This window comes from Nicotiana tabacum, chromosome 13 (genome assembly GCF_000715075.1).
Source record: "Nicotiana tabacum cultivar K326 chromosome 13, ASM71507v2, whole genome shotgun sequence".
Taxonomy (NCBI): Eukaryota; Viridiplantae; Streptophyta; class Magnoliopsida; order Solanales; family Solanaceae; genus Nicotiana; species Nicotiana tabacum.
The window spans coordinates 88,843,713-88,865,307 of record NC_134092.1 but is presented as its reverse complement, the minus strand read 5'-3'; the positions used below and the strand labels follow the sequence as shown (position 1 = coordinate 88,865,307).

Below are 21,595 nucleotides of genomic sequence, written 5' to 3'. Positions count from 1 at the left end.
TTGGAGTTGGCCGTGATAGTTCATGCTCTCAAGATCTAGAGGCATTATCTTTATGGGGTGTCCTGTAAGGTTTACACCGATCATCGCAGCTTGCAGCATTTGTTCAAGTAGAGGGATCTCAATTTGAGGCAACTAATGTGGCTTGAGTTAATAAAGATTATGTTATTACCATCCTTTATCATCCGGGCAAGGCGAATGTGGTTGCGGATGCCTTGAGCAGAAAGGAGGAGAGTATGGGTAATTTGGCATTCATTTCAGCAGAGGAGAGGCCATTAGCTTTGGACATTCAGTCCTTGGCTAACAGACTTGTGAGGTTGGATATTTTAGAGCCCAGCCGAGTTCTTGCAAGCATCATCGCCCATTCATCACTATTCGAGTAGATCAAGGCTTGTCAGTAAGACGATCCACACTTATTGGTTCTCAGAGAGACAATACTACAGGGTGGTGTCAAAGAGGTTAATATCGGTGAGAATGGTGTTCTGCAACTCTAGGGTCGTCTATGTGTTCCTAATGTTGATGGATTGAGGAAAACGATTCTAGAGGAGGAACGCAGTTCTCAGTATTCTATTCATCTAGGTGCCACGAAGATGTATCGTGACTTGAGGCAGCATTATTGGTGGTGGCGGGTGAAGAAGGACATAGTTGAGTATGTAGTGGGGTGCTTAAATTGCCAGCATGTTAAGTATGAGCATCAGAGGCCAAGTGGCCTACTCCAGCAGATGGTTATATTTGAATGGAAATGGGAGCGCATCACTATGGACTTCATAGTTGGGTTTCCACGGACCTTGAGGAAGTTTGATGCAGTTTGGGTCATTGTCGGCAGATTGACAAAGTCGGAACACTTCATTCTGGTTGTGACCACGTATTCTTCAGAGAGATTGACCCAGATTTACATTCAGGAGATTGTTCGGTTTCATGGTGTGCCTATTTCTATCATATTAGATAGAGTCCCTCAGTTTACTTCGCATTTCTGGAGGTCAGTACAGGGTGAGTTGGGGACCCTGGTAGAGCTCAGCACAGCCTTTCATCCGCAGATCGACGGGCAGTCAGAGCGGACAGTTTAGATCTTGGAGGATATGCTCAGAGCATATGTGATTGACTTCGGAGGGTAGTGGGATCGATTCTTGCCTTTGTCCAAGTTTGCTTACAACATTAGTTATCAGTCGAGCATTGAGATGGCTCCGTTTGAGGCTTTGTATGGTCGGCGATGTCAATCGCCCATCGGATGGTTTGAGCCCGGTGAGGCTAAGTTATATGGTACCGATTTCATGAAGGATGCCTTGGAGAAGGTGAAGTTGATTCAGGAGCGACTTCGCATAGAACAGTCTAGACATAAGAGTTACGCAGATCAGAAGACGCGTGATTTATCATTTATGGTGGTCGAGAAGGTCCTCTTGAAAGTCTCGCCGATGAAGGGAATCATGAGGTTTGGGGATAAGGGCAAGTTGAGCCCAAGATTTATAGGTCCATTTGGGGTATTGAGACGAGTTGGGGAGGTTGCTTATGAGCTTGCTTTGCCTCCCAATCTATCGGGAGTTCGTATGGTTTTTCACGTGTCTATGCTCCAAAAGTATCATGCCGGCAGGTCGCACGTGTTAGACTACATCACGGTTCAACTAGATGAAAGCATGGGTTATGAGGAGGATCTAGTTGCTGTATATGAGGTACAAGATAACTTCTGCGGTAAAGGTTCAGTGGAGGGGTCGACCAGTCGAGGAGGCGACTTGGGAGACTGATGAGTACATGCATAGCAGATATCCATACTTATTCAGCACTCCGAGTATGATTCTAGACCCGTTCGAAGACGAACGTTTGTTTAAGAGGTGGAGAATATAATGACCCGACCGATCGTTTTGCCTTCTAGATCCCTGTTCCCCTAATTAAGACTCCCCCTATGTGATTTTATTATTTTATGACTTGTGGGGATGGTTAGTTCGGGGTTGTAAAGGTTCCGGTTGAAATCGGAACACTTAGTTTTTTAATATTGGCTTAAAAGGGTTAAGTTTGACTTGGGTAAATATTTTTAGTAAACGACCTCGGAACTGGGATTTGATGGTCCCAATAGGTTCGTATGATGATTTTGTACTTGGGCGTATGTTTGGATCGGGTTTCAGATGACCCGGGAGCGTTTCGACGCTTATTATTGAAAGTTGGCGCATTAATGGTTTTAGTTCTTTAAGTTTTGTTTGAAGTAGCATTTGGTGTTATCAAGGTTCCTTTGGGATTCGAGAATGGGAATAGTTTTGTATAATGATTTGTGACTCGCACGCAAAATTTGGTGTCATTCTGAGTAGTCTAAGTATGATTCGGCGCGTTCGTAGTAAGTTGGAAGAACATGAAGTTCATAAGTTGATTCGATTTGTTTTAGAGTATGATTCTTAAATTTTATGTTTTTTACGCATTTTGAGGGTTCGAGCGAGTCCATTTTATGTTTACGAACTTGTTGGTATATTTGGGGGAGGCCCGGGGGGCCTCGGGTGCTATTCGGACGATGCGCGGATCAAGTTTGGGCTTGAAAGAATTGTTGAAGCAGCAGGGTTCTGGTGCAATCGCACCTGCGAAGAACCTGCCGCAGGTGCGAGCTCTCATAAGCGAGCTAGTAACCGTAGAAGCGGCCTGGCGTAGATTAGACAGTGGTCGCAGAAGCGGAGAAGGACCTGCACCTGCGAATGCGCAAGTACGAGGGGGTTGATCACAGAAGCGGAAGGGGATCGCAGGTGCGGCACATTCGCCGCAGAAGCGGGCTCGCAAAAGCGATCCTCCACCCGTAGAAGTAAAAGTGGAAGACTTGGGCGTGGTCCGCACCTGCAAGGATATTTCCGCAGAAGCGGAGCCACAGGCGCGATGGTGTGATCGCAGGTGCGAAACCACTTAAGGCAGTGTGGTTTATTTAATGTCGGTACTTAGGCTATTTTGGCTCATTTCTTTCATCTCTTGGGCGATTGTTGACCTCTTTGAAGAGGGATTTTCACCTAGCTACTGAAGGTAAGTAATTCCTACCCAATGTAATTTAAATATATAGGTTGTGGGTAGATTTTAACATGTAAAATTATGAAAATTATGGGTTTAGTTGAAAAGCCTAGGTTTTGGATAAAAATGAGATTTAACCACGAAAATAATTATAGAAAATGGGTGAAAATTATGTATTTGAGTTCGTGAGGTTATGAGTAACATTTATATTCGAATATTTCTGGAATTCAGGCACGTGGACCCGGAGGTGTATTTTAGGAATCTTTCAATTTGGGTTGGGTAATTACTCTAATAGCTAAATTATTAATTTTTGAGCATACATTGATAAAATTATGTAATATTTGGCTAGCTTCGGATTGTTCGACACCAAGTTGAGGCCTTAAGGTGAATTTGTGGGCCGGAAAATGAGCTTTGAGACGAGGTAAGTCTCTTGCCTAACCTTATAAGAGAAAATTTACCCCATATGTGTTTTAAATTATCATTTACTTCTAATTGTGGGGGCTACGCACGCACGAGGTGACGAAAGTTCCTATGTAGCTACTAATTATGCTTAAGCACGGGTAGTTTTAGGACCCAAATCATGAAATACTTGTATTGTTTGCACTCTACTTGTTAATTTAAGTGCCTAAATTATATTGAAACTTGATAAAGGATTCATAAAGGCCGAATTTCACTTACCTTGAGTTTTGGCGGGTTACTTGACCGTTAATAGAAATTGTGCTTCCTTGTGTATTAGGCTTGTAATAGCTTTTAAATCGGATGTTCATAGAGTACTCTCTTCTTGTGGAGCGGGCCGAACGTCTCGACAGTATAATAGATGCATCTATGGTTCGTGCCGCTCGACCCTCGGCAGAGTACACATTATTCTGGATCGGGCCGTACGTCCTCGGCATAAATCGTGTGTGTTAATACTTGGAGCCCGAATACACTTGATATTATTTTTATGAATTAAGAGGTTATAAGTTATTTATTGGCCCGAAATTTATTTGGAGTTAGTATGTGTTAGTTGAAGACTTTTGGAATTTACTATCAGTTAAAGAATCAATTAATCACTGCTTGCTATTGTGTTAGGATTATTATTCACATATTCATGCCTATTTAGTATTCTTGTATTTTATTGTTGGCCCATAGTAAGTGTCGATGTCGACCCCTCGTCACTACTTCTTCGAGTTTAGACTAGATACTTACTGAGTACATGTTGTTTATGTACTCACGCTATATTTCTACACTAATCGTGCAGGACCTGAGGTAGGTGCATCTGGCAGTCATCCAGGCGCGCACTCATGTTACCCCGAGGCTTAGTGGTGAGCTTCTCTCTGAGGCCGTTCTGTAGCACCGCAGTCTCTCTTTTGTATTTACTTTTTGTCTGCTCTATTTCAGACAGTAGCTTAGTATTTTGTATATTCTACTAGTTGATCATACACTTATGACATCAGGTCTTGGAAACACGCTAGTAGACTTTATGGCTTTTGAGCATTTATTTCACTGCATTTGCTCTTTCATTAGTTTTTGCTTTACTTTATTAAAATTTTCATTTCTCACTTATTTAATAAATAAAAATCAACTACGTTGAAATTATTAAAAAGAATAAATACACGGCTAATTCAACGTTGGCTTGCCTAGTTGCGACGTTGGGCGTCATCACGGCCTATAAGGGAAATTGGGCCGTGACAACCATCTAGTAGAAGACTATAGAGGTTGACCCCACAACCCCACCATGCTAGTTAGTTAATTAATGAGCATTAATTTTACTGATTATGGAATAGTAAAGATTAGTGCTCAATTAATTCTCTGTCTTTTGCTATTAAATAACACGAATTTGATGTTTTAATTGATCATGGTTGGCTGAAGGTCAAAAACCTTTTTTTGAAGGAGACAACTCCACTCGCTTTCTTGACGATGTCTAACACGAATATTCACCTATTTGTACCAACTTTAAGAAGTCGAGTCCTATTATTCTTTCAGTACTAGTAATTGTGTCCAAAATTTAATTTTTTTTACTCATATTCGGCTAAAAGTTCATATATTTAGTGTATTTTTATCTCATATTTTGAGAATATTTGTGTGACTGAGAGAGTGATTTCCTTCAATACTTGAGTACTTAAGTTACATTTGAATTCTTATTTGAGTGTGTGAACTAGCTTCTCTCTTGATGGTTAGTGAGGGCACATGATTTGTGAAGGATCGGCGAGGTACTTGGTTCTTGAGTTGCATAAGTGAGTAAGCCATAAAATGGAGTATTTTGGAGTCAATTTTCGAGGTTAGGATATTAGAAGAGATCACTAGAATATTTTAAATACTCTTGGCATGTTAAAACTTGAGGAAGGACATCAATAATATATACGATGAGTTCTACGTGTAGATATAAGCCATTATCATTAGTTGTGATATTTGAGAATGTTTTTGAAGCTTGTTTCTTGCCATGATTTTGAGTTTTGAGTTGCTTGAGGGAGAACAAGAGTCTAAGTGTGGGTGATAATATTTGGCTAAAAGTTTATATATTTAGTATATTTTCGCCTCATATCTTGAGAATATTTACTGTGGTTTAAATTATTATTAGTGTATTTTATGCCCATTAAGTGTTTTCTATGTATAGGAGTGATTTTAGATGAACATGGGATCAAAAGGGATGATTCGGCACAAGAGAAACTGAAGCTAAGAAAGGGACGTCTGCCTTGCTCGCGTCACGCGAGCTGACCTCTTAAGAGGGTTCTTCAGTTGTGCAAAAGAGTAAAGTAAGGTCAAGGTGACAACCATCGCGAGGTTTGCTTTTGGAAACCTAGAGGTGGACGTTTTCCAGGACTCGTCTCGCGGAGTCAGGAATCTAAATGTGATCTTTTTAGATTCAAATAATCGAAATAAGTGAAAAAAAAAATATTATGACTGAACTATATATAGCGCCCTTTTAAAGGGCACGATACTTTAATGTGCGTTTTGGACGTTAAGGTATAGCGCCCTTTAAAAGGGCGCTATATGTATAACGCCTTTTATAAAGGCGCTATGGTACAAAACTACCAGGTATAGCGCCTTTATAAATGGCTCTATACATATTTTATGGGCCCACCAATAAAATAACTCTTCTGCGCTTAAATGACATAATAATAATTCAAATGGGTACAATGCCCTTTTAAAGGGCGATAAACCTCAAAATATTCGACCCCCCGGATTGGGCATTGCCTTATTTAAAGGCGTTAAGGATTTTGCAAAAATTCATTCAGAAATATTCTCAACTCCTATTAAATTTTTCTTCTTGTTAAATTCTCAAGCATTTTGTCATAATGTCTGAAGAGCGAAAAGTAAGGGTTTTATTATATTGGGGGAGAGAGGTTGTGGTGGCGAACAACTCAGTGAGCTATAGTTTATCTCCACAGTGTCATGTTAAGTTGCCACTTACAATGGAGTACGATAGACTGGTATCGTTGTTGTGTAACAAAATGAGTGTGAGCAAACGTTCGGTGAACCTTAAAGTAACCGGAAGATATCCGTATTCTGTCACTTCGCAAGGGGTTGCTTGTTACGTTGAGTTTAACATCGAGGATGATCAAACTTTGAGTGATTTTTTGAGGACTCCGGATGAATACCGGGAATTTCTTTTGATAAAAATATTGGAAATGTACGTGAAAGTTGAAGACATTCGCAATAATGAGGTTGCGCAAAGAAGGGATAACCCTCAGTTATCGGGTGGTTATTCTGGAGCAGTTTTTGCCGAACAGGTTCCGGCTGAAAGAGTTTGGCCTGATTTAAACTTATTTCCACGGGCGAATAAGGAGCGAGGAAATAATTTCTCTCCTACTTTACATAATCCACAAGACGAGTGACAAACTTCAATTTTTCTTTGTGTTACGATGTTTATTTTTGTTGTATTGAATTTGTATTTACACTCATATATTCCACAGGGGGTACCGGCCAGATATGAATTTAACAAGTTATGAACCCACGCCTAGTTGAAATATGTGTAGTTCTGATATGTTGGATTATGGTGGTCCATCCGGGAGTCATCACCAACAAGATAATGTCCATCATGGGATGTCAACACATTACGACTTGTAAGTGAAGTGATATAGCTATATGTAAAGTATTTATAGATTTGAGTAGCTCATTATTTTGTTGTTTGTGCAGTGAAAATGAGCAAGTTGAACTTCCTGTCCTGACTCAATTTCCCGAAGAAGACATATTTAATCGGGATCTAGCAGATGCACAGAGTCAGGAAGAGAACAGTGATTATGACAACAATGCCGATGAGTCCGGAGATGACACACCCTTCCCTGATGAGGGTGGTGATGAAGAGGAAGAGAATGTTGGACCTGATTTGACAAGGGAGCATGCTCCACCCCCCATTAGACCAAGAGTGTACGAGTCCCAAGTGTCGTTTTATTCAAGGGAGATTCCCTATCTTGGTTGTTTGCCAAGTATGCCGGATGTGGATGCCCTCACAAGGGATACTGACAAAATTCGGACAGCAATGCGGGATGAGTCTAGACCAACGGTGCAGGCAAAGGGCATGTTTTTTCCTGATAAAACGCGCCTAAGCAGGGCGGCAAAAATGTACAACGTAAAAGAGTGTCGTGAGATGACGGTATGGGAGTCAACTCCGGATGTATACAAGGTTGTTTGTTGTAGATGGTTTACAGGTTGTCATTGGATGTTGCGTGCGAGCAAGAAGAAAACAGGTATATGGAAAGTGGGTAAATACATTGGCACCCACACTTGTGAAATGGACATATTCAGTGGGAATCACTTCAACTTGGATGTTGACTTGATTTCTCTTATCCTGATTCCATATATTGAAGCGTCCATAAGGTAAAAGATCAAAGAGTGCATTACATCCGTCCACCAGGAATATGGTTGTACCATTACCAAAAGAAAGGCATTTCTAGGGCTCAAACATGCGTTTGAAATTGTTTATGGTAACTAGGATAAGTCATTTGCAGCTCTACCCAAGTACATGGCCGCATTGCAACACTTTAACCCAGGGACAGTTGTTGAATGGAAACTTGAGCGGAGTCCGGGAATACCAGAATATATATATTCAAATACATGTTATGGGCATTTAAACAAGCAATTGATAGTTTTCTGCATTGCCGGCCGGTAATATTCATAGACGGCACTCATGTCTATGAAAAGTTTGATATTAAGTTGTTGATCGACATTGCAGTAGATGCTAATAGAAGTATATTTCCTTTAGCTTTTGCTATTTGTGCCAATAGAAGCCAAGAGACGTGGACACTGTTTTTGAACCACTTGAAAGAGAACGTTGTCAAACAGCGTTCAGGTATTTGTCTATATCTGATCGGCATGGTGGTATTATAAGTTCTGTAGAGAATTTGCCTGCATGGCAAGAACCATATGCCTACCACCATTACTGTATGAGGCACCTGAAGGCCAATTTCCAGAAGGCACATCCCAACAAGGATTTGCATGATTTAATGTGGATGGCTGCAACAGATCACTAAGAGTATAAATTCCAGAGGCACATAAAATCTATCAGGCAGGAAGACGAGGCAGCCTATCGTTGGTTGATGCGACATAAGCCTGAGAAGTGGACTTTGCATGCGGATGGTGGCATAAGATGGGAAATTCTGGCTACAAATATGTCAGAGTCTTTCAACGGGTTATTGAAGTCTGCATGAGGATTGCCTGTCACTGTCATGGTGCGAATGTCATTCAAGCAGATGGCAGAGAGGTTTGTTGGAAAGGGGTGTTGAATTTATGCCACAAACAATGAAAAAATTTGAGAAATACAGGCGGCGAGCACATTGGCATTCATTTTTAGAGTATGATCACGACCGAAATATTTTTGAAGTTTGCACCGCTATCCATCAAAACCGGGGGAATAGTGTACATACCATAAATGAATCTAGAAGGTTATGCTCTTATGGGAAATGGTCCATCTACCATATGCCGTGCTCACATGCCATCAAGTGCTTTCAACATACAGGTTTAGGGCCAACCAACTATGTTGATAAATAATATAGTGTTGTTGCATAATTAAACACCTATAGTGGGCAGTTGCAGTTAGTGGGTGCTGAACATTACTGACCACCGGAACCATTTAAAATGGTGTGTAACAAGGAGTTTTTGCGTCAGCGACAGGTGCAAAAAAGAGCGCGTATACAGAACCAAATGGATGTTGGTGATATCGTTAATGCGTGCAAATGTGGTATATGCTCGCAAACAGGACACGACCGTCGAATATATATATAATTAGTCCTAGTCCCGTATGTAATAGGATAGTGCGGTTAAATACTATGTTATGTGTGTTGTCTTGACGACCTGAAAAGCTGCCCGCCTGCAAAAGCTGTATTATACTCGAAAGAATCTTTAACACGCGAAGCATAGCGCAGTTAAATACTATGTTATGTCTGTTGTCTTGTCTACCTGAAAAGTTGCTCGCCTGCAAAAGTTGTATTGTATCCGAAAGAATCTTTAACACGCGAAGCATAGCGCGGTTAAATACTACGTTATGTGTGTTGTCTTGTCAACCTGAAAAGCTGTCCGCCTTCAAAAGTTGTATTGTACCCGAAAGAATCTTTAACACACGAAGTATAGCGCGGTTAAATATTATGTTATGTGTGTTGCCTTGCCTATAAATAACTAGCGCATTTTAGCTATTATCTGCGCTTAACCAAAACAAATACTCTAGCAAAACCTTCCATAAAAGCAGGGTTTTTTTTTGCATTAACAAATGTCTGGAAGCAATTATGTACCAATGTGCTATTGTGGCAAACGCTGTATGGTGAAGGATTATTGGTCCGATGGTCATGTTGGGCGCAGATACTGGATGTGTGTAAACAGGTTTGGAGGCAATGACGAAAATTATTGCAATTTTGAGGTATGGCTTGATGAACCCATTAAGCAGGAATGCTACAAATGATCTTTGCAGTATATTTGGGATATGAACTGTGAATACCAACGTCGTGAGTCTGAAATGAAATGAGAAATTGCGGCATTGCATGAGAAACTAAAAGAGGCGGAAGAAGAAAAAAATAGGCTAGAAGAGAAATTAAAGTGGTTGGAGCAGAGAATACTAGGCGGTAGTGACTAAACAATGACATGTATATGTTGAGTGTAGTATTTTATATTTATGCTTTCTGTGTCATGTATTTTCATTAGTTGTACTGAATTTAAATTATGTTAAGTTGCTATGTTTGTGTTTGTGTTGTAGTATTAAAATAACGAAGAACCGGAAAAATAAAAACATAATGCGCATATAATGTAAACAATAAAAATTGTTGCTATTATTTACATAAAATACAAAAAAAAATCAATGCGTCCCACGGCTTGTGTGCTTCAATGCAGCCGTTGGTCTGAGACGCATCCCATCTCGCCCGGCTACGCTATCAGGATCATCCTCATCGCGTCGCCTCTTTATCGCAGGATGCGCTGCAGCATGATCGTCAGTAGTGCTGGCAGGCTCGGTATAAGGGGTCGTCGGTCCAGCAGTAACCTATAGAAGAATAAGCTAGCTCAATATATGAAAATATATAGTAGTAATGTACATGTTAAGTCACAAAAATTTAAATTGTCTTAACATGGTCTCGCCGGGCTCCTGAATATAATCATCCGTCGCAGCCAGGTGAGCATCGCACAAAGTGGCCTCCATGACGGGCGGGGATGAAGCCTTAATAAGAAAACCATAAAGATATTTATGGCTAATCAATGAGATAAAAATAAATTTAAATTTAATTGTAATACAAATATACCTGCGCCTGTGAAAGATCCCCAACATCCCTCGATGATGAGCCATAACTCAGCCGGCGCCTACTATCCACATCTCGGGTCGGCCGATCGTCAACAGCAGTCGATGGGCCTGGAAAGTACTGATCCCAATCCTCTCGTGTAATGCTCGTGCCCGTGATCAATAATAGATCTGACAGGGTAAGCTGCGAAGACCCTGGAGTGAGCTGAAACTGAAGGCTATATGACAGCATGCTGTTGTGATGGTAGTCTGGCTCATGGAGGTCACTCGACTGAATAGGTGCCTCAACGCCCACTTGCTGGGGACCACCTCCTCGCCGGCCCCCATAACCCCATGGGACAACCCTACCTCGTGAGACATCCCTACCTCGATGGTACTGCTCTGGCGCCACATAAGCAGGGTCGTGTCATAAGCGCTCATCCTCTCAGGCTCACCGCAGTGTCAGGCAGCCAGCTCTGTAACCTGTCGGCCATACTCGTGCAAAGTGGTCGCTCCCTCGCCGGCATGCTGCTGCATCTGCAGTCCCAACTGGTGGAACAAATGTAGGCCAATAGCCTGCACAACATGTAAAATATAAATTATGGAACGCTAGGTTACAGTTATAAGTAAGAATACCAATTACAGTGCCTCGTGCCTCCCGGCGTATAAAATGTACCGACCGCCAGTGCGATGAATGGGATTCCCGACTAAAAGTCGGGTAACGTCGCGGTACCAACCCATATAATCATACTCAGTATCCGTCCGGTGCGGTGAAGGGCAGCGGAATCAGGTCAAGTCGCTGGTCCCAAGTATCGATCCGTGCCTCTAGCCATGCCACATATGCCTGGTCCACCCTGGAATGATCATCCCTCTGGAAATGTATGGTATGCCAGGTGGGCGGTGGCGGTACAAGCTGTGGACGGCCAAACTGGCGAAGTACCCGCTCGGTGGCATGATGCTCCACAATATCAAGGCACATCAACGGGACGGAAGAGCTCCAAATAAGTCGATCGGCCGAGCAATAATCGGGCAAGCCAACTATCAGCGCGTCGCTATATGGCGTCCAGATGAACTATTAAGTAACAACAGAAAACGTGAGTATATGCAACACATGTGAAACTAGGCAAAGTAAACTTAGGTATACATTTACCTGTGCGCCCTCCAGCAAATCCAACAAATCTCTGCACAAGGGGAGATTATGTCGAGCCTCGTACTCTCATCCATATCCCCGCCGAAGAACCCACCTCCTAGCTAGAGGGAGAAACGGAGGTGGTACACCCAGAGATAATGGTGGTAGAGGTGGCTGCAACTGTATGAACCACTCCCAGGCCCAAACCTAACATAAAAAGTGGACGTAAAATTTAAGATATTTTTTTACTGGGTATGTTATAATGAATAGAGTATTCGAATATGTTTTCACCTGTAGCAGCGGCAAGAATCCAGCAATGTCACGCTGGGTGCCCATGATCGCCCGGCACATCTGCCTGAACAAGTAGGTGAGAACAGCAACGCCCCAGCTGTACCGGGGTAAATCATCTAGCCGCTTAAGATGATGAAGAAATCTCAAGCTTACTAGGTTTTTCGAAGTACTCGGGAACAAGACCCCTCCAAACATAAGGAGCAGCATCAACCTCATGTACCGCTGGACATGCAGCTCCGGTGTATCGCCTGTGATGTCAGGGTGAAATACCTCCAAATGGTCTCGGATAGTCATCAGCTGCAGACGACTGGCCCCAGCCAGTGCAGTCTCCTCCTGTGGCCGAAAACCAGTGAGCTGCTGTAGCATGTCCAGGTATTGCCCACATGTCAGCTCTCTCATGGCCTGCGGCAGAGCAACAGGGTGTCCATCAACTGGCAGCCCATATATAACCTCCACGTCCTGCAGTGTGATGGTGGCCTCACCAATGGGCAAGTGAAATGTGTGCATCTCCGGTCGCCACCGCTCTATCAGGGCCATGATCAAAGACCAATCGAGCTGCAGCCGCCCGATCTCTAAAATCCTATAGAAGCCCGTATCCTGCAGGCGTTTGACTACACGAGGATAGAGAACTTTACCCTTTAGAAAGTCCCACATGTCATCCACTCTCCTGACGCAGAGAATCTAGGCCAGTAACTCTCCCTCCCATATGTGGGAGGACCTATGATCGCCCTGTAACGACAGTAGCTCATCGCTAGAAGGTCCGGGATGCATAGGCGGGACCTCCATGTCGTCTACTGTAAATTAAATAACATTAATTACATGTTAGTTTTATAATTTTATATGTTTGTTTGTAAATTAAATAATTAATTTTTATAATTATACAAGATTTAATTATTAAGTATTTACATATGAGTTCCAGGCTCAATATTTGAGGCCCAGTAGCACCAAGATATCCTGAATTCTTGTATGGGTTAGTTTTATTATTTTACATGTTAGTTTTATAATTTTATATGTTTATTTATAAATTAAATAATTACTTTTTATAATTATACAAGATTTAATTATTAAGTATTCACATATGGGTTCCAGGCTTGATATTTGAGGCCCAGTAGCACCAAGATATCCCGAAATTCTTGTATGTGTTAGTTTTATTATTTTACATGTTAGTTTTATAATTTTATATGTTTGTTTGTAAATTAAATAATTAATTTTTATAATTATACAAGATTTAATTATTAAGTAATCACATATGGGTTCCAAGCTTGATATTTGAGGCCCAGTAGCACCAAGATATCCGAAAAATATTATTGTTTTCTCATGTTATTTTCTTACGATCGTTGACTAGAATTGGACAGAGTTTGTGTTTGATCTATCAGCTATTTTAACGTATTTTTGGGTATAAGAGATACTTAAATGATTAATTTCAATAACTACAGAGATACTACGCTAAAAGGCACTACATTTTACTACGCTAAAAGGCATTACATTTTACTACGCTAAAAGGGCACTATATTACCAGTCTTTAAGCAAATAAATAATTTAAACCAGATAAAAACAACAAATACATTTAATCACAAAACATTCACGAAAATACATATACAACAGTAAAAAGTAACTTATTAACATTTTTTTGAACAAATAATAATGATTTCTCAATTTTTACATATTTTTTTAGCACACTAATATCTTAGTCCGGATAAAAATAACATACTAGTTTAATAAAAGAAAAAAAAATATAAAACAACATAGAACACATTTAAAACAACTAATATGCATTTTTTATACGAGTTTCAACAAAAACTAAACTGGAATACCTCGATTTATGTTTTTTTGAAAGTTGAATATTTGAATCCGAAACGAGCAACCCATAACGAGAGAAGGCTTAGCTAGGATGTGGGACCAATAATATTTACTTTTTGTGGGATGGGTGGGGTCCTCTCGAGTTTTTTTGGGTCGTTAATGGGGAGGACCGCTGGTTTAATTTTAAAATTGGGGAGGGGGGGGGGGTTGTTTTGGTTCTGTAACGGGGAAAAGGGGAGGGACATATATTTGAAGGGGTATAGAGCGTCGTTTATTAAGGCGCTATACATATAGCGCCTTAATAAACTGCCACTATACTTGGACGTCTAATCAACTTCATATATAGCGCCCTTTTAAAGAGCGCTATACCTTAACGTCCAAAACGGACGTTAAGGTATAGCGCCCTTTAAAATGGTGCTATATATACCTTGATTAGAATATATTTTTTTCATTTATTTCGATCATTTGAGTTCAAAAAGACCATATTTAGGTTCCGGACTCCACCTCGTGAGCGTCTAAGACCTGTGCTGCAGGTTTTTCTAGCCTACTTGAGATTGATTAAAGTAGCCTCGCACATGCCATGAGTCTTATATAAACACCATAAAGCATGGGGATACACTATTTAGGAGGCAAAGAAAAGCGGTGGAGCTTAAGTTTATCTATTCTTCGGCCAAACTAGCGATTTTTATATTTCTTTGGACGATTTATCATTTGATTATCATGTCTATGTGGAGCTAAATTGCATATTCTACGATTTTGGTTCTTTCATTAATGTATTATTTGGATTTTGATTTTAATTTATTGATTTATTGCATTAGTTTATTTATTCAATCTTGGACGAATAGAGCAAGTTTCAGAACCTGGGCCTTAGGAAGTAATTTCGCAGTTAGGATAGGATATACCTGAGTAGGATTCATACGAGTAAAATTAACCCTATGATAGACAAATTAAGAAGCTGAATCAATTGAAAAAGACAACAGGATTATTAAATAGCCTATAACCCAAGATCATTTTTATCGCATTGATAACATAAAAAATCTACTCTTTTGTCTAGTGTACATTCTTTATTTTCTTTCCCTTTTAATTAGTTTAGTCCCAAACACTTTTCGTTTTAATTCTTGTTTAGAGAATAATGATAGTTTAATAGTTAATAACAAGTCATTGCAGGAACGATACTCTCCTTACTACTTTATTACTTGTCGATCGTGTATACTTACTTATGCATTTGGCTGCAATACTTGCTATTGTACTTCAATAAGGGAAAAGTGGATACACATCAAATTTATAATACTAAAATAAAATATTTGTTACTTTTTTTTTCTATTTTATAAGACACTATTTTGATGTTAGTCTATTTAAGGAATGTCTCATTTTTATATTTAAAAATAAATTAACTTAAATTTTTTATGTTATCCTAAATATCTTGATATGTTTAATACCATAATTATTTTTTAATCTTTTTAATCTTTTTAAAACTCTGTACCAAGTTAAATATTGCCACCAAATTGGAACGTAGCACAGAGAATATGACTCATTATTGATTATTTTATAGTGGTATGATTACGATGCTTGCTCCGAATGGAAGAGAGATGACTTTCCTTTTGGATGTTGCAAATGCACAAACGAAACATCTTAGTTAGTGTAATAAGTCACCACCCCCAATTTAATCTAGCAAGAAATTCTTTACTGGTAAAATAAAGCAGGAGACAATCGACCCTTTCTTAGGGTTCTATCTGTATAGGGTAAAATATGTTCATATTAAATGCTCGCATGATAAGGCGATACGTGGAGCCGAAGACAGAAGACAATCAGGTCTGAAGGCAATGATCTCGTTTGTTATCGGAGAAGGGTATTCATTAAGGCGAAATAAATGCTTGTCACTCGGTGGCATTTAATGGAGAATATTCTACAGCATTAAGTATATGGTCCGTTACAGAGAATATGGCATTCACTGCCTACCGTTACATATTCTTCAATGGCCCTCATAATTGTCATTAAAGAGGGGCTTGATCCTGGTACCTTGTTCCCTAGGTGCAACTATAAATAGGGAGCTCTATAACTATTGTAAAGGAGACGAATTTTCTGACAAAGCTAATACTATACTTTGTTCAAAAGCTCAATAATATTTTACCTTCTTGCTTATTAATATTATTACTATTGCTTCCGGAAGCGCTACTCCCGGAATCAAGATCCCTACTGTCTTATCTCGATTTCAACGCTAAATTTTACTTTCTTGTTTAATTTATTTATCATTATAGGATCAAATCGATTCACTTATCTATAAACCACGTATAAATTCAATTATACCGTTTTACGGATAAACACTATCTAATTCAACTAATGCCAAAAAAAAGGGGATTTGGTTGTAGAATGAGGCAGGAGAGAGCAGTTGGCACACCAAATAATCCCTAGGATATTAGTGTTGGAAAAGGGAATAACTCAATGCCGCTACTACAGGCATAATAATCTTGACTAATGAAAGAATTCTGAGAAACAAAATAAAAGTTTTTAAAAAAAACAAAATTGATTATCTCATTAATTTTACAACAATTAAAGAAGTCCAGCGCGTGTTGATACACGAATCATGGAGTAGGATAGTATATTATAGAATATGAAACCCTATAGAAGAATGAGATCAGTTATTAAACTTAAAAGTACGAATTTACTCGCAAGGTTAAGTACTTGGAATCTTGCAAAGACATAACCATTGAAAGAGCTTCCGCAAAATCTCCCTTACCAAATCTCAACTTCTCCCCTCCGGGTGACCAACTGCCCTTTTCAAGAACAAACGAAAAAGGAAAAAGAAAAAAGAATTCTGATGAGAGCATTTTTTTCCAGAGAAAAAGAAAAACACAATATATATATATATATATACTAATGTAGTAGAAGCAGGTGCAGGAGTACAAGTAGGAGTACAAGTATATAAGGAGTGTATAAAGAAGTGTGATAGTGTCAATTTCATAAGCAATCAGCCTGCCACCCTCTCTCTGGTCGGCAACGAAGCTTCAGGTGACTGTTGAGTGTATGTGGTTTGTGTGTCTCTTGTCTCTGTCTTGTCTGTCCCCATCAACACACTCTGTTCTCTCTCCCCACCCCCCACCCCCCCCCTCTCTCTCTCTCTCTCTCTCTCTCTCTCTCTCTCTCTCTCTCTCTCTCTCTCTCTCTCTCTCTTTACTTGGTTGATGTTGTCTAAGCAACCCTCCTATTCCTTCACTCTCTTCAAATAAAAGCACATTTCTTTTTTCCCTATTGCATTGATCTGAGACAAGTTTAAGCAATGGAAGCTCTGCTTTGTATTTTCATGTCAAAACCTTTATTTTGAAGGTAAACGTATCTTCCACCTTCTCTCTTATCATGCTTTTCCTCTTTTTCATTTTCTGAAAAGTAATGGGGTTTCTCTGGAACAACTAACTAAGACATTTCAAGAGTCTCTATGTGAATTATTCCTTATTTTAATTTGTGTGTTTTGACTAGATATGTGAGTAATAGTTAGTGTAAATTGAACAAATCCTAAAGAATTGTATCATTTTCTTGCATTTTTCTTCTCTATCTCTGTTTCCCCCCCCCCCCTCCTCCTTGTTTCAAAGCTGTGATACTTTGAACTTTTTTTGTGGTTGCAGAATTTTGAGGTGAAAGTACGAGATTTGGAAAAAGTTTGCATTTTTATGTGTAAGAATAAGGGAGAATGATAAATATTATGAATCCAGTGAACAAACCTATGAATGAAGTGGAGAAAGGATTGGATCCTCAGTTATGGCATGCCTGTGCTGGTGGTATGGTCCAAATGCCACCACTGAACTCAAAAGCCTTTTACTTTCCTCAGGGACATGCTGAACATGCCCACAAGAACGTTGATTTTGGGGGTTTCCCTAAAATTCCACCACTTACTCTTTGTAGGGTGTCATCCATTAGGTACTTGGCTGATACTGAGACTGATGAGGTCTATGCCAAGATAAGATTGGTTCCATTGAAAGGTAAAGAATGTGATGTTGAAGATGATGCTGGATTTCTAGGACTTGATAAGAATGAAAATCAAGAGAAACCTAATTCATTTGCTAAGACATTGACACAGTCTGATGCTAACAATGGTGGGGGGTTTTCTGTGCCAAGATATTGCGCTGAGACCATATTTCCACGGCTGGATTACTCGGCTGAGCCTCCTGTCCAGACCATTTTGGCTAAGGATGTTCATGGGGAGGTTTGGAAGTTTAGGCATATTTATAGGGGGACACCAAGGCGGCATCTTTTAACGACTGGATGGAGCAACTTTGTGAACCAGAAGAAGCTTGTTGCAGGGGATTCGATTGTGTTCTTGAGGGCGGAAAATGGGGATCTTTGTGTTGGGATCCGTAGGGCGAAGAGGGGGATTGGTAGCGGACAGGAGGTGCCCTCCGGATGGAATACTGGACCAGGGAATTATGCCTCTTCACTTTATCAGGGGTTTCCTGGGTTCTTGAGCGAAGATGAGAAGAAGTTCATCCGAAATGGTCAGGCAGCAAAGTCTGATGATGGTATAAGGGGAAAAGGTAAAGTTATAGCTGAATCTGTCATTGAAGCAGCAAAACTTGCTGCCTGTGGCCAGCCATTTGAGGTGGTTTACTATCCCCGAGCAAGCACTCCGGAGTTTATCGTCAAGGCCTCTGCGGTAAGAGCTGCAATGAGAGTCCAATGGTCTTCTGGGATGAGGTTCAAAATGCCTTTTGAGACCGAAGATTCCTCAAGGATTAGCTGGTTCATGGGGACCATATCTTCTGTTCATGTTGAGGACCCCATCCACTGGCCAAATTCTCCATGGCGCCTTCTCCAGGTAACTTCTTAGTCTTTTTGTATATGTCCTGGTTTCCATTTACAAACATTCAGATTCTTTATGTTCATTCTTAAGTCATTGTAGTTCAGAAAGTCGCATTCTAGTATGCAGTTTGATTGCCTCTTGTATGATAATGTTTAGCTCATCTCAAGTTTAACTAATTCAAAACATAAAGGGACAAAATTTCTAGTTTTTGACCTTATCAAGCCTTTATTTTTTAGTTAAGAATGTCCGCGTTTGATGAAGTGACCTTTTAAACCTTTCTAGTTAGTGTTCGTCTAGAGTAAGTATTTAATAGTCAAGGGAGGATGCTAAAAGCTCTAAGTCCGCAACATTCCTGAGGTTCTAATAAGAATCCGCAAGTTCCTTTCTTTTTATAGTTTTGTTGTGATCCTCGGTTTCTCATTTTGCTAATTGCTGAGCAGGTGCACTGGGATGAGCCTGATTTGCTTCAAAATGTGAAGAGAGTGAGTCCATGGTTGGTTGAATTGGTATCAAATATGCCTCCCATCCATCTCTCTCCGTTCTCACCCCCACGAAAGAAGTTGAGGCTTCCACAACCCCCTGAATTTCCCATGGTTGGGCAACTCTCAATGTCTTCACTTCTCAACAACCCTTTAAGCCCCAGCAGCCCTTTGTGTTGTATATCGGACAACATTCCTGCAGGCATACAGGGAGCCAGGCATGCTCAGTGTGGATTACCGTCATCAGATGTCCACTTCAACAAACTGCAGGCAGGGCTACTGCCATTTGGATTCAAAGAACTCGAACGTTCTGTCCCGCCTTCTAGACTTCTTAAAGGCGGCAGCTTCATTACCAGTTTTGACCATGATAAGAATATATCTTGCCTATTAACCATGGGCAATACTACTCCCACTTCAACGAAACGTAAGGAAACACAAACACCATCGTTCAAGTTATTCGGTAAACCAATTCTTACCGAGCAGCAGATGTCCCTGAGCTGCTCTAGTGAAACAGTTGGCAACGGTTTATCTAATGGGAATCCAGAGAAGATGATGAATGTCTCCGAGGGTTCGGGATCAGCTGTTATTCATAATGGTCCACCAGAAAATTCTTCAGGTGAGGTACTTCCTTGGTATAAAGATCAAAAACTTGAATTTGGAATGGAGACTGGTCACTGCAAGGTTTTCATGGAATCCGAGGATGTAGGCCGAACACTTGATCTTTCAGTCCTTGGCTCGTATGAAGAGTTGTATAAAAAGGTAGCTGACATGTTTGGTGTTGGAACATCAGAGATGCTAAGCAATGTGCTTTACCAAGACTTCACCGGCGCTGTTAAGCACACTGGAGATGAACCATTCGGGTGAAGTTCTAAGCCACAGATTCCTTTATGTTCGTTTTAATAATGTTCACATGGACGGTTATTGACATTGTCCTTTGGCTTGTTTTTGCGATTGCAGTCAGTTTGTGAAGACAGCTAGAAGGCTTACCATCTTAACAGATTCTGGCAGCGATAACATACGGAGATAGAGACTGATGGATATTGATCCTTGTTAATGATTGCTACAACAGTAGTTTCAACCTGCTTCTTTTTCCAGCTTTGAGTTGTTTTTAAGAGTTGAAGGGGGAATCTCTCCTTCAACCAGTGTTTAGCAAATTGTAGACTGAAGACAGATTCAGCTTTGTTTAATCTTTTCAATCTATTTGGGTTTCATCTTGCAGCTTTTTTTGTTGATCTTACGAGAATACAGTTTATTCATTCACCTTCTATTGACAATGTAGAAATTAAAATTAGTAAATGGAACATGATGCTATCTTTACAGATTAATGTGTACAAAACTGAATATGCTGGCGATATTTCTATTTTCTTCATTCTTACATTGTATACGTCCAAAATTTTGAAACTCATCAGTTGACTTGTCACCTACCTCACCCACACTCCATCCCCAATCCACAGGGAAAAACAAAAAAAGAGTTAAACAAAAAGAAATATTTTTAGTGTGTTTAACTTTTTGGTGGGCTTGTACTATAGGGAACGCCACATTATCCTATCCCCCCCCCCCCCAACCCACCCACCCACCCACAAGAAAAAAGAAAAAAAAGTGCTCGTGACAAAAATTTACAAGGAAAAATTACAAAGATGAATGGTTTGGGGTGTCGGGGAGTGGGAGAGTCTACAAAATCTGTGAGAAAATAATTTTTTTTTTTTAAAAAGGAGGTAAGGAAAATGTGTGAATGGAAGAGAGAGCAGAGGTTGCAGTGGAGAGTTGAATTGAACGTTACAGCGCCAACTGGAAGTTACAAGTGTTTGCAGGCCTTCAATAAAGTCAACCTAATTAATTAGTAAATTAATTATATATATGGCATATAACTAAGCTTAGCCTCCAGGCTTCTCCAATTCAAAAGCATTTTGTTTTCCTAAGAACAATTTTTGAGCGAAACAATTTTGGAGAAGCAGAAAAATTAGTTTCTCTCCAAAAGTACTTTTTGAAAAACACTTTTGAGAAAAATATACTTAGAAACAGTTTTTAAAATCATGGTCAAACACTAATTGCTGCTCATAAGTACTTTTCAAATTAATTAGTCAAACACAAACTGTTTCTTATCAAAAGTATTTTTTAGAAAATAATTTTGAGAAAAAGCATTTCTTAAACTAAACTGATTTTTACAGCTTAGCCAAACAGGTCATTAGCTAATTATGTCGTCCACGTGAACATCTTTAAATTAAGCAATCTTCTGTAACCCTCATGTTTCACATATGGAACCTACTTGTGAAAGAGACACATGCATTTGCACTTTGATATTGATTGTTTTCTAATCCTAAGAGCCACAATTATTAGTGATTTTCTAGTCATACATATTAGGAAAATTCACTTGCACAACATTATAATGACTATTATAGGTCGTTGAGGCAATTCCTTTTGAATGAAATATATTATAGAGGTATATTTTTAGAATT

At 39.9% G+C, this 21,595-nt stretch overlaps 1 protein-coding gene across 2 annotated transcripts; it reads left to right on the top strand.

Moving 5' to 3' along the window:
* The first annotated feature begins 16,734 nt into the window (after nt 1-16,734).
* LOC107781721 (auxin response factor 16) lies at nt 16,735-20,491 on the top strand. 2 transcript variants are annotated; one of them, XM_075228131.1, is made up of 4 exons: nt 16,735-16,877; nt 17,489-18,675; nt 19,101-19,999; nt 20,097-20,491. In XM_075228131.1, exons 2-4 carry the CDS (start codon nt 17,554-17,556, stop codon nt 20,164-20,166), a joined length of 2,091 nt encoding a protein of 696 aa, XP_075084232.1. In that variant the 5' UTR covers nt 16,735-16,877; nt 17,489-17,553; the 3' UTR covers nt 20,167-20,491. The 2 variants fall into 2 exon arrangements, with proteins under 2 accessions (XP_075084232.1, XP_016457948.1); XM_016602462.2 differs by lacking the exon at nt 16,735-16,877 and adding an exon at nt 17,038-17,192.
* Nucleotides 20,492-21,595: the final 1,104 nt, after the last annotated feature.

What these genes read in the sequence shown, in the direction of transcription:
- LOC107781721 (XM_075228131.1), top strand. Translation starts at nt 17,554, where the DNA reads ATGATAAATATTATGAATCCAGTGAACAAACCTATGAATGAAGTGGAG. An exon ending in CTCCATGGCGCCTTCTCCAG is followed by an intron (nt 18,676 to 19,100) that starts GTAACTTCTTAG and finishes ATTGCTGAGCAG; the next exon opens with GTGCACTGGGATGAGCCTGA. An exon ending in ACTGGAGATGAACCATTCGG is followed by an intron (nt 20,000 to 20,096) that starts GTGAAGTTCTAA and finishes TTGCGATTGCAG; the next exon opens with TCAGTTTGTGAAGACAGCTA.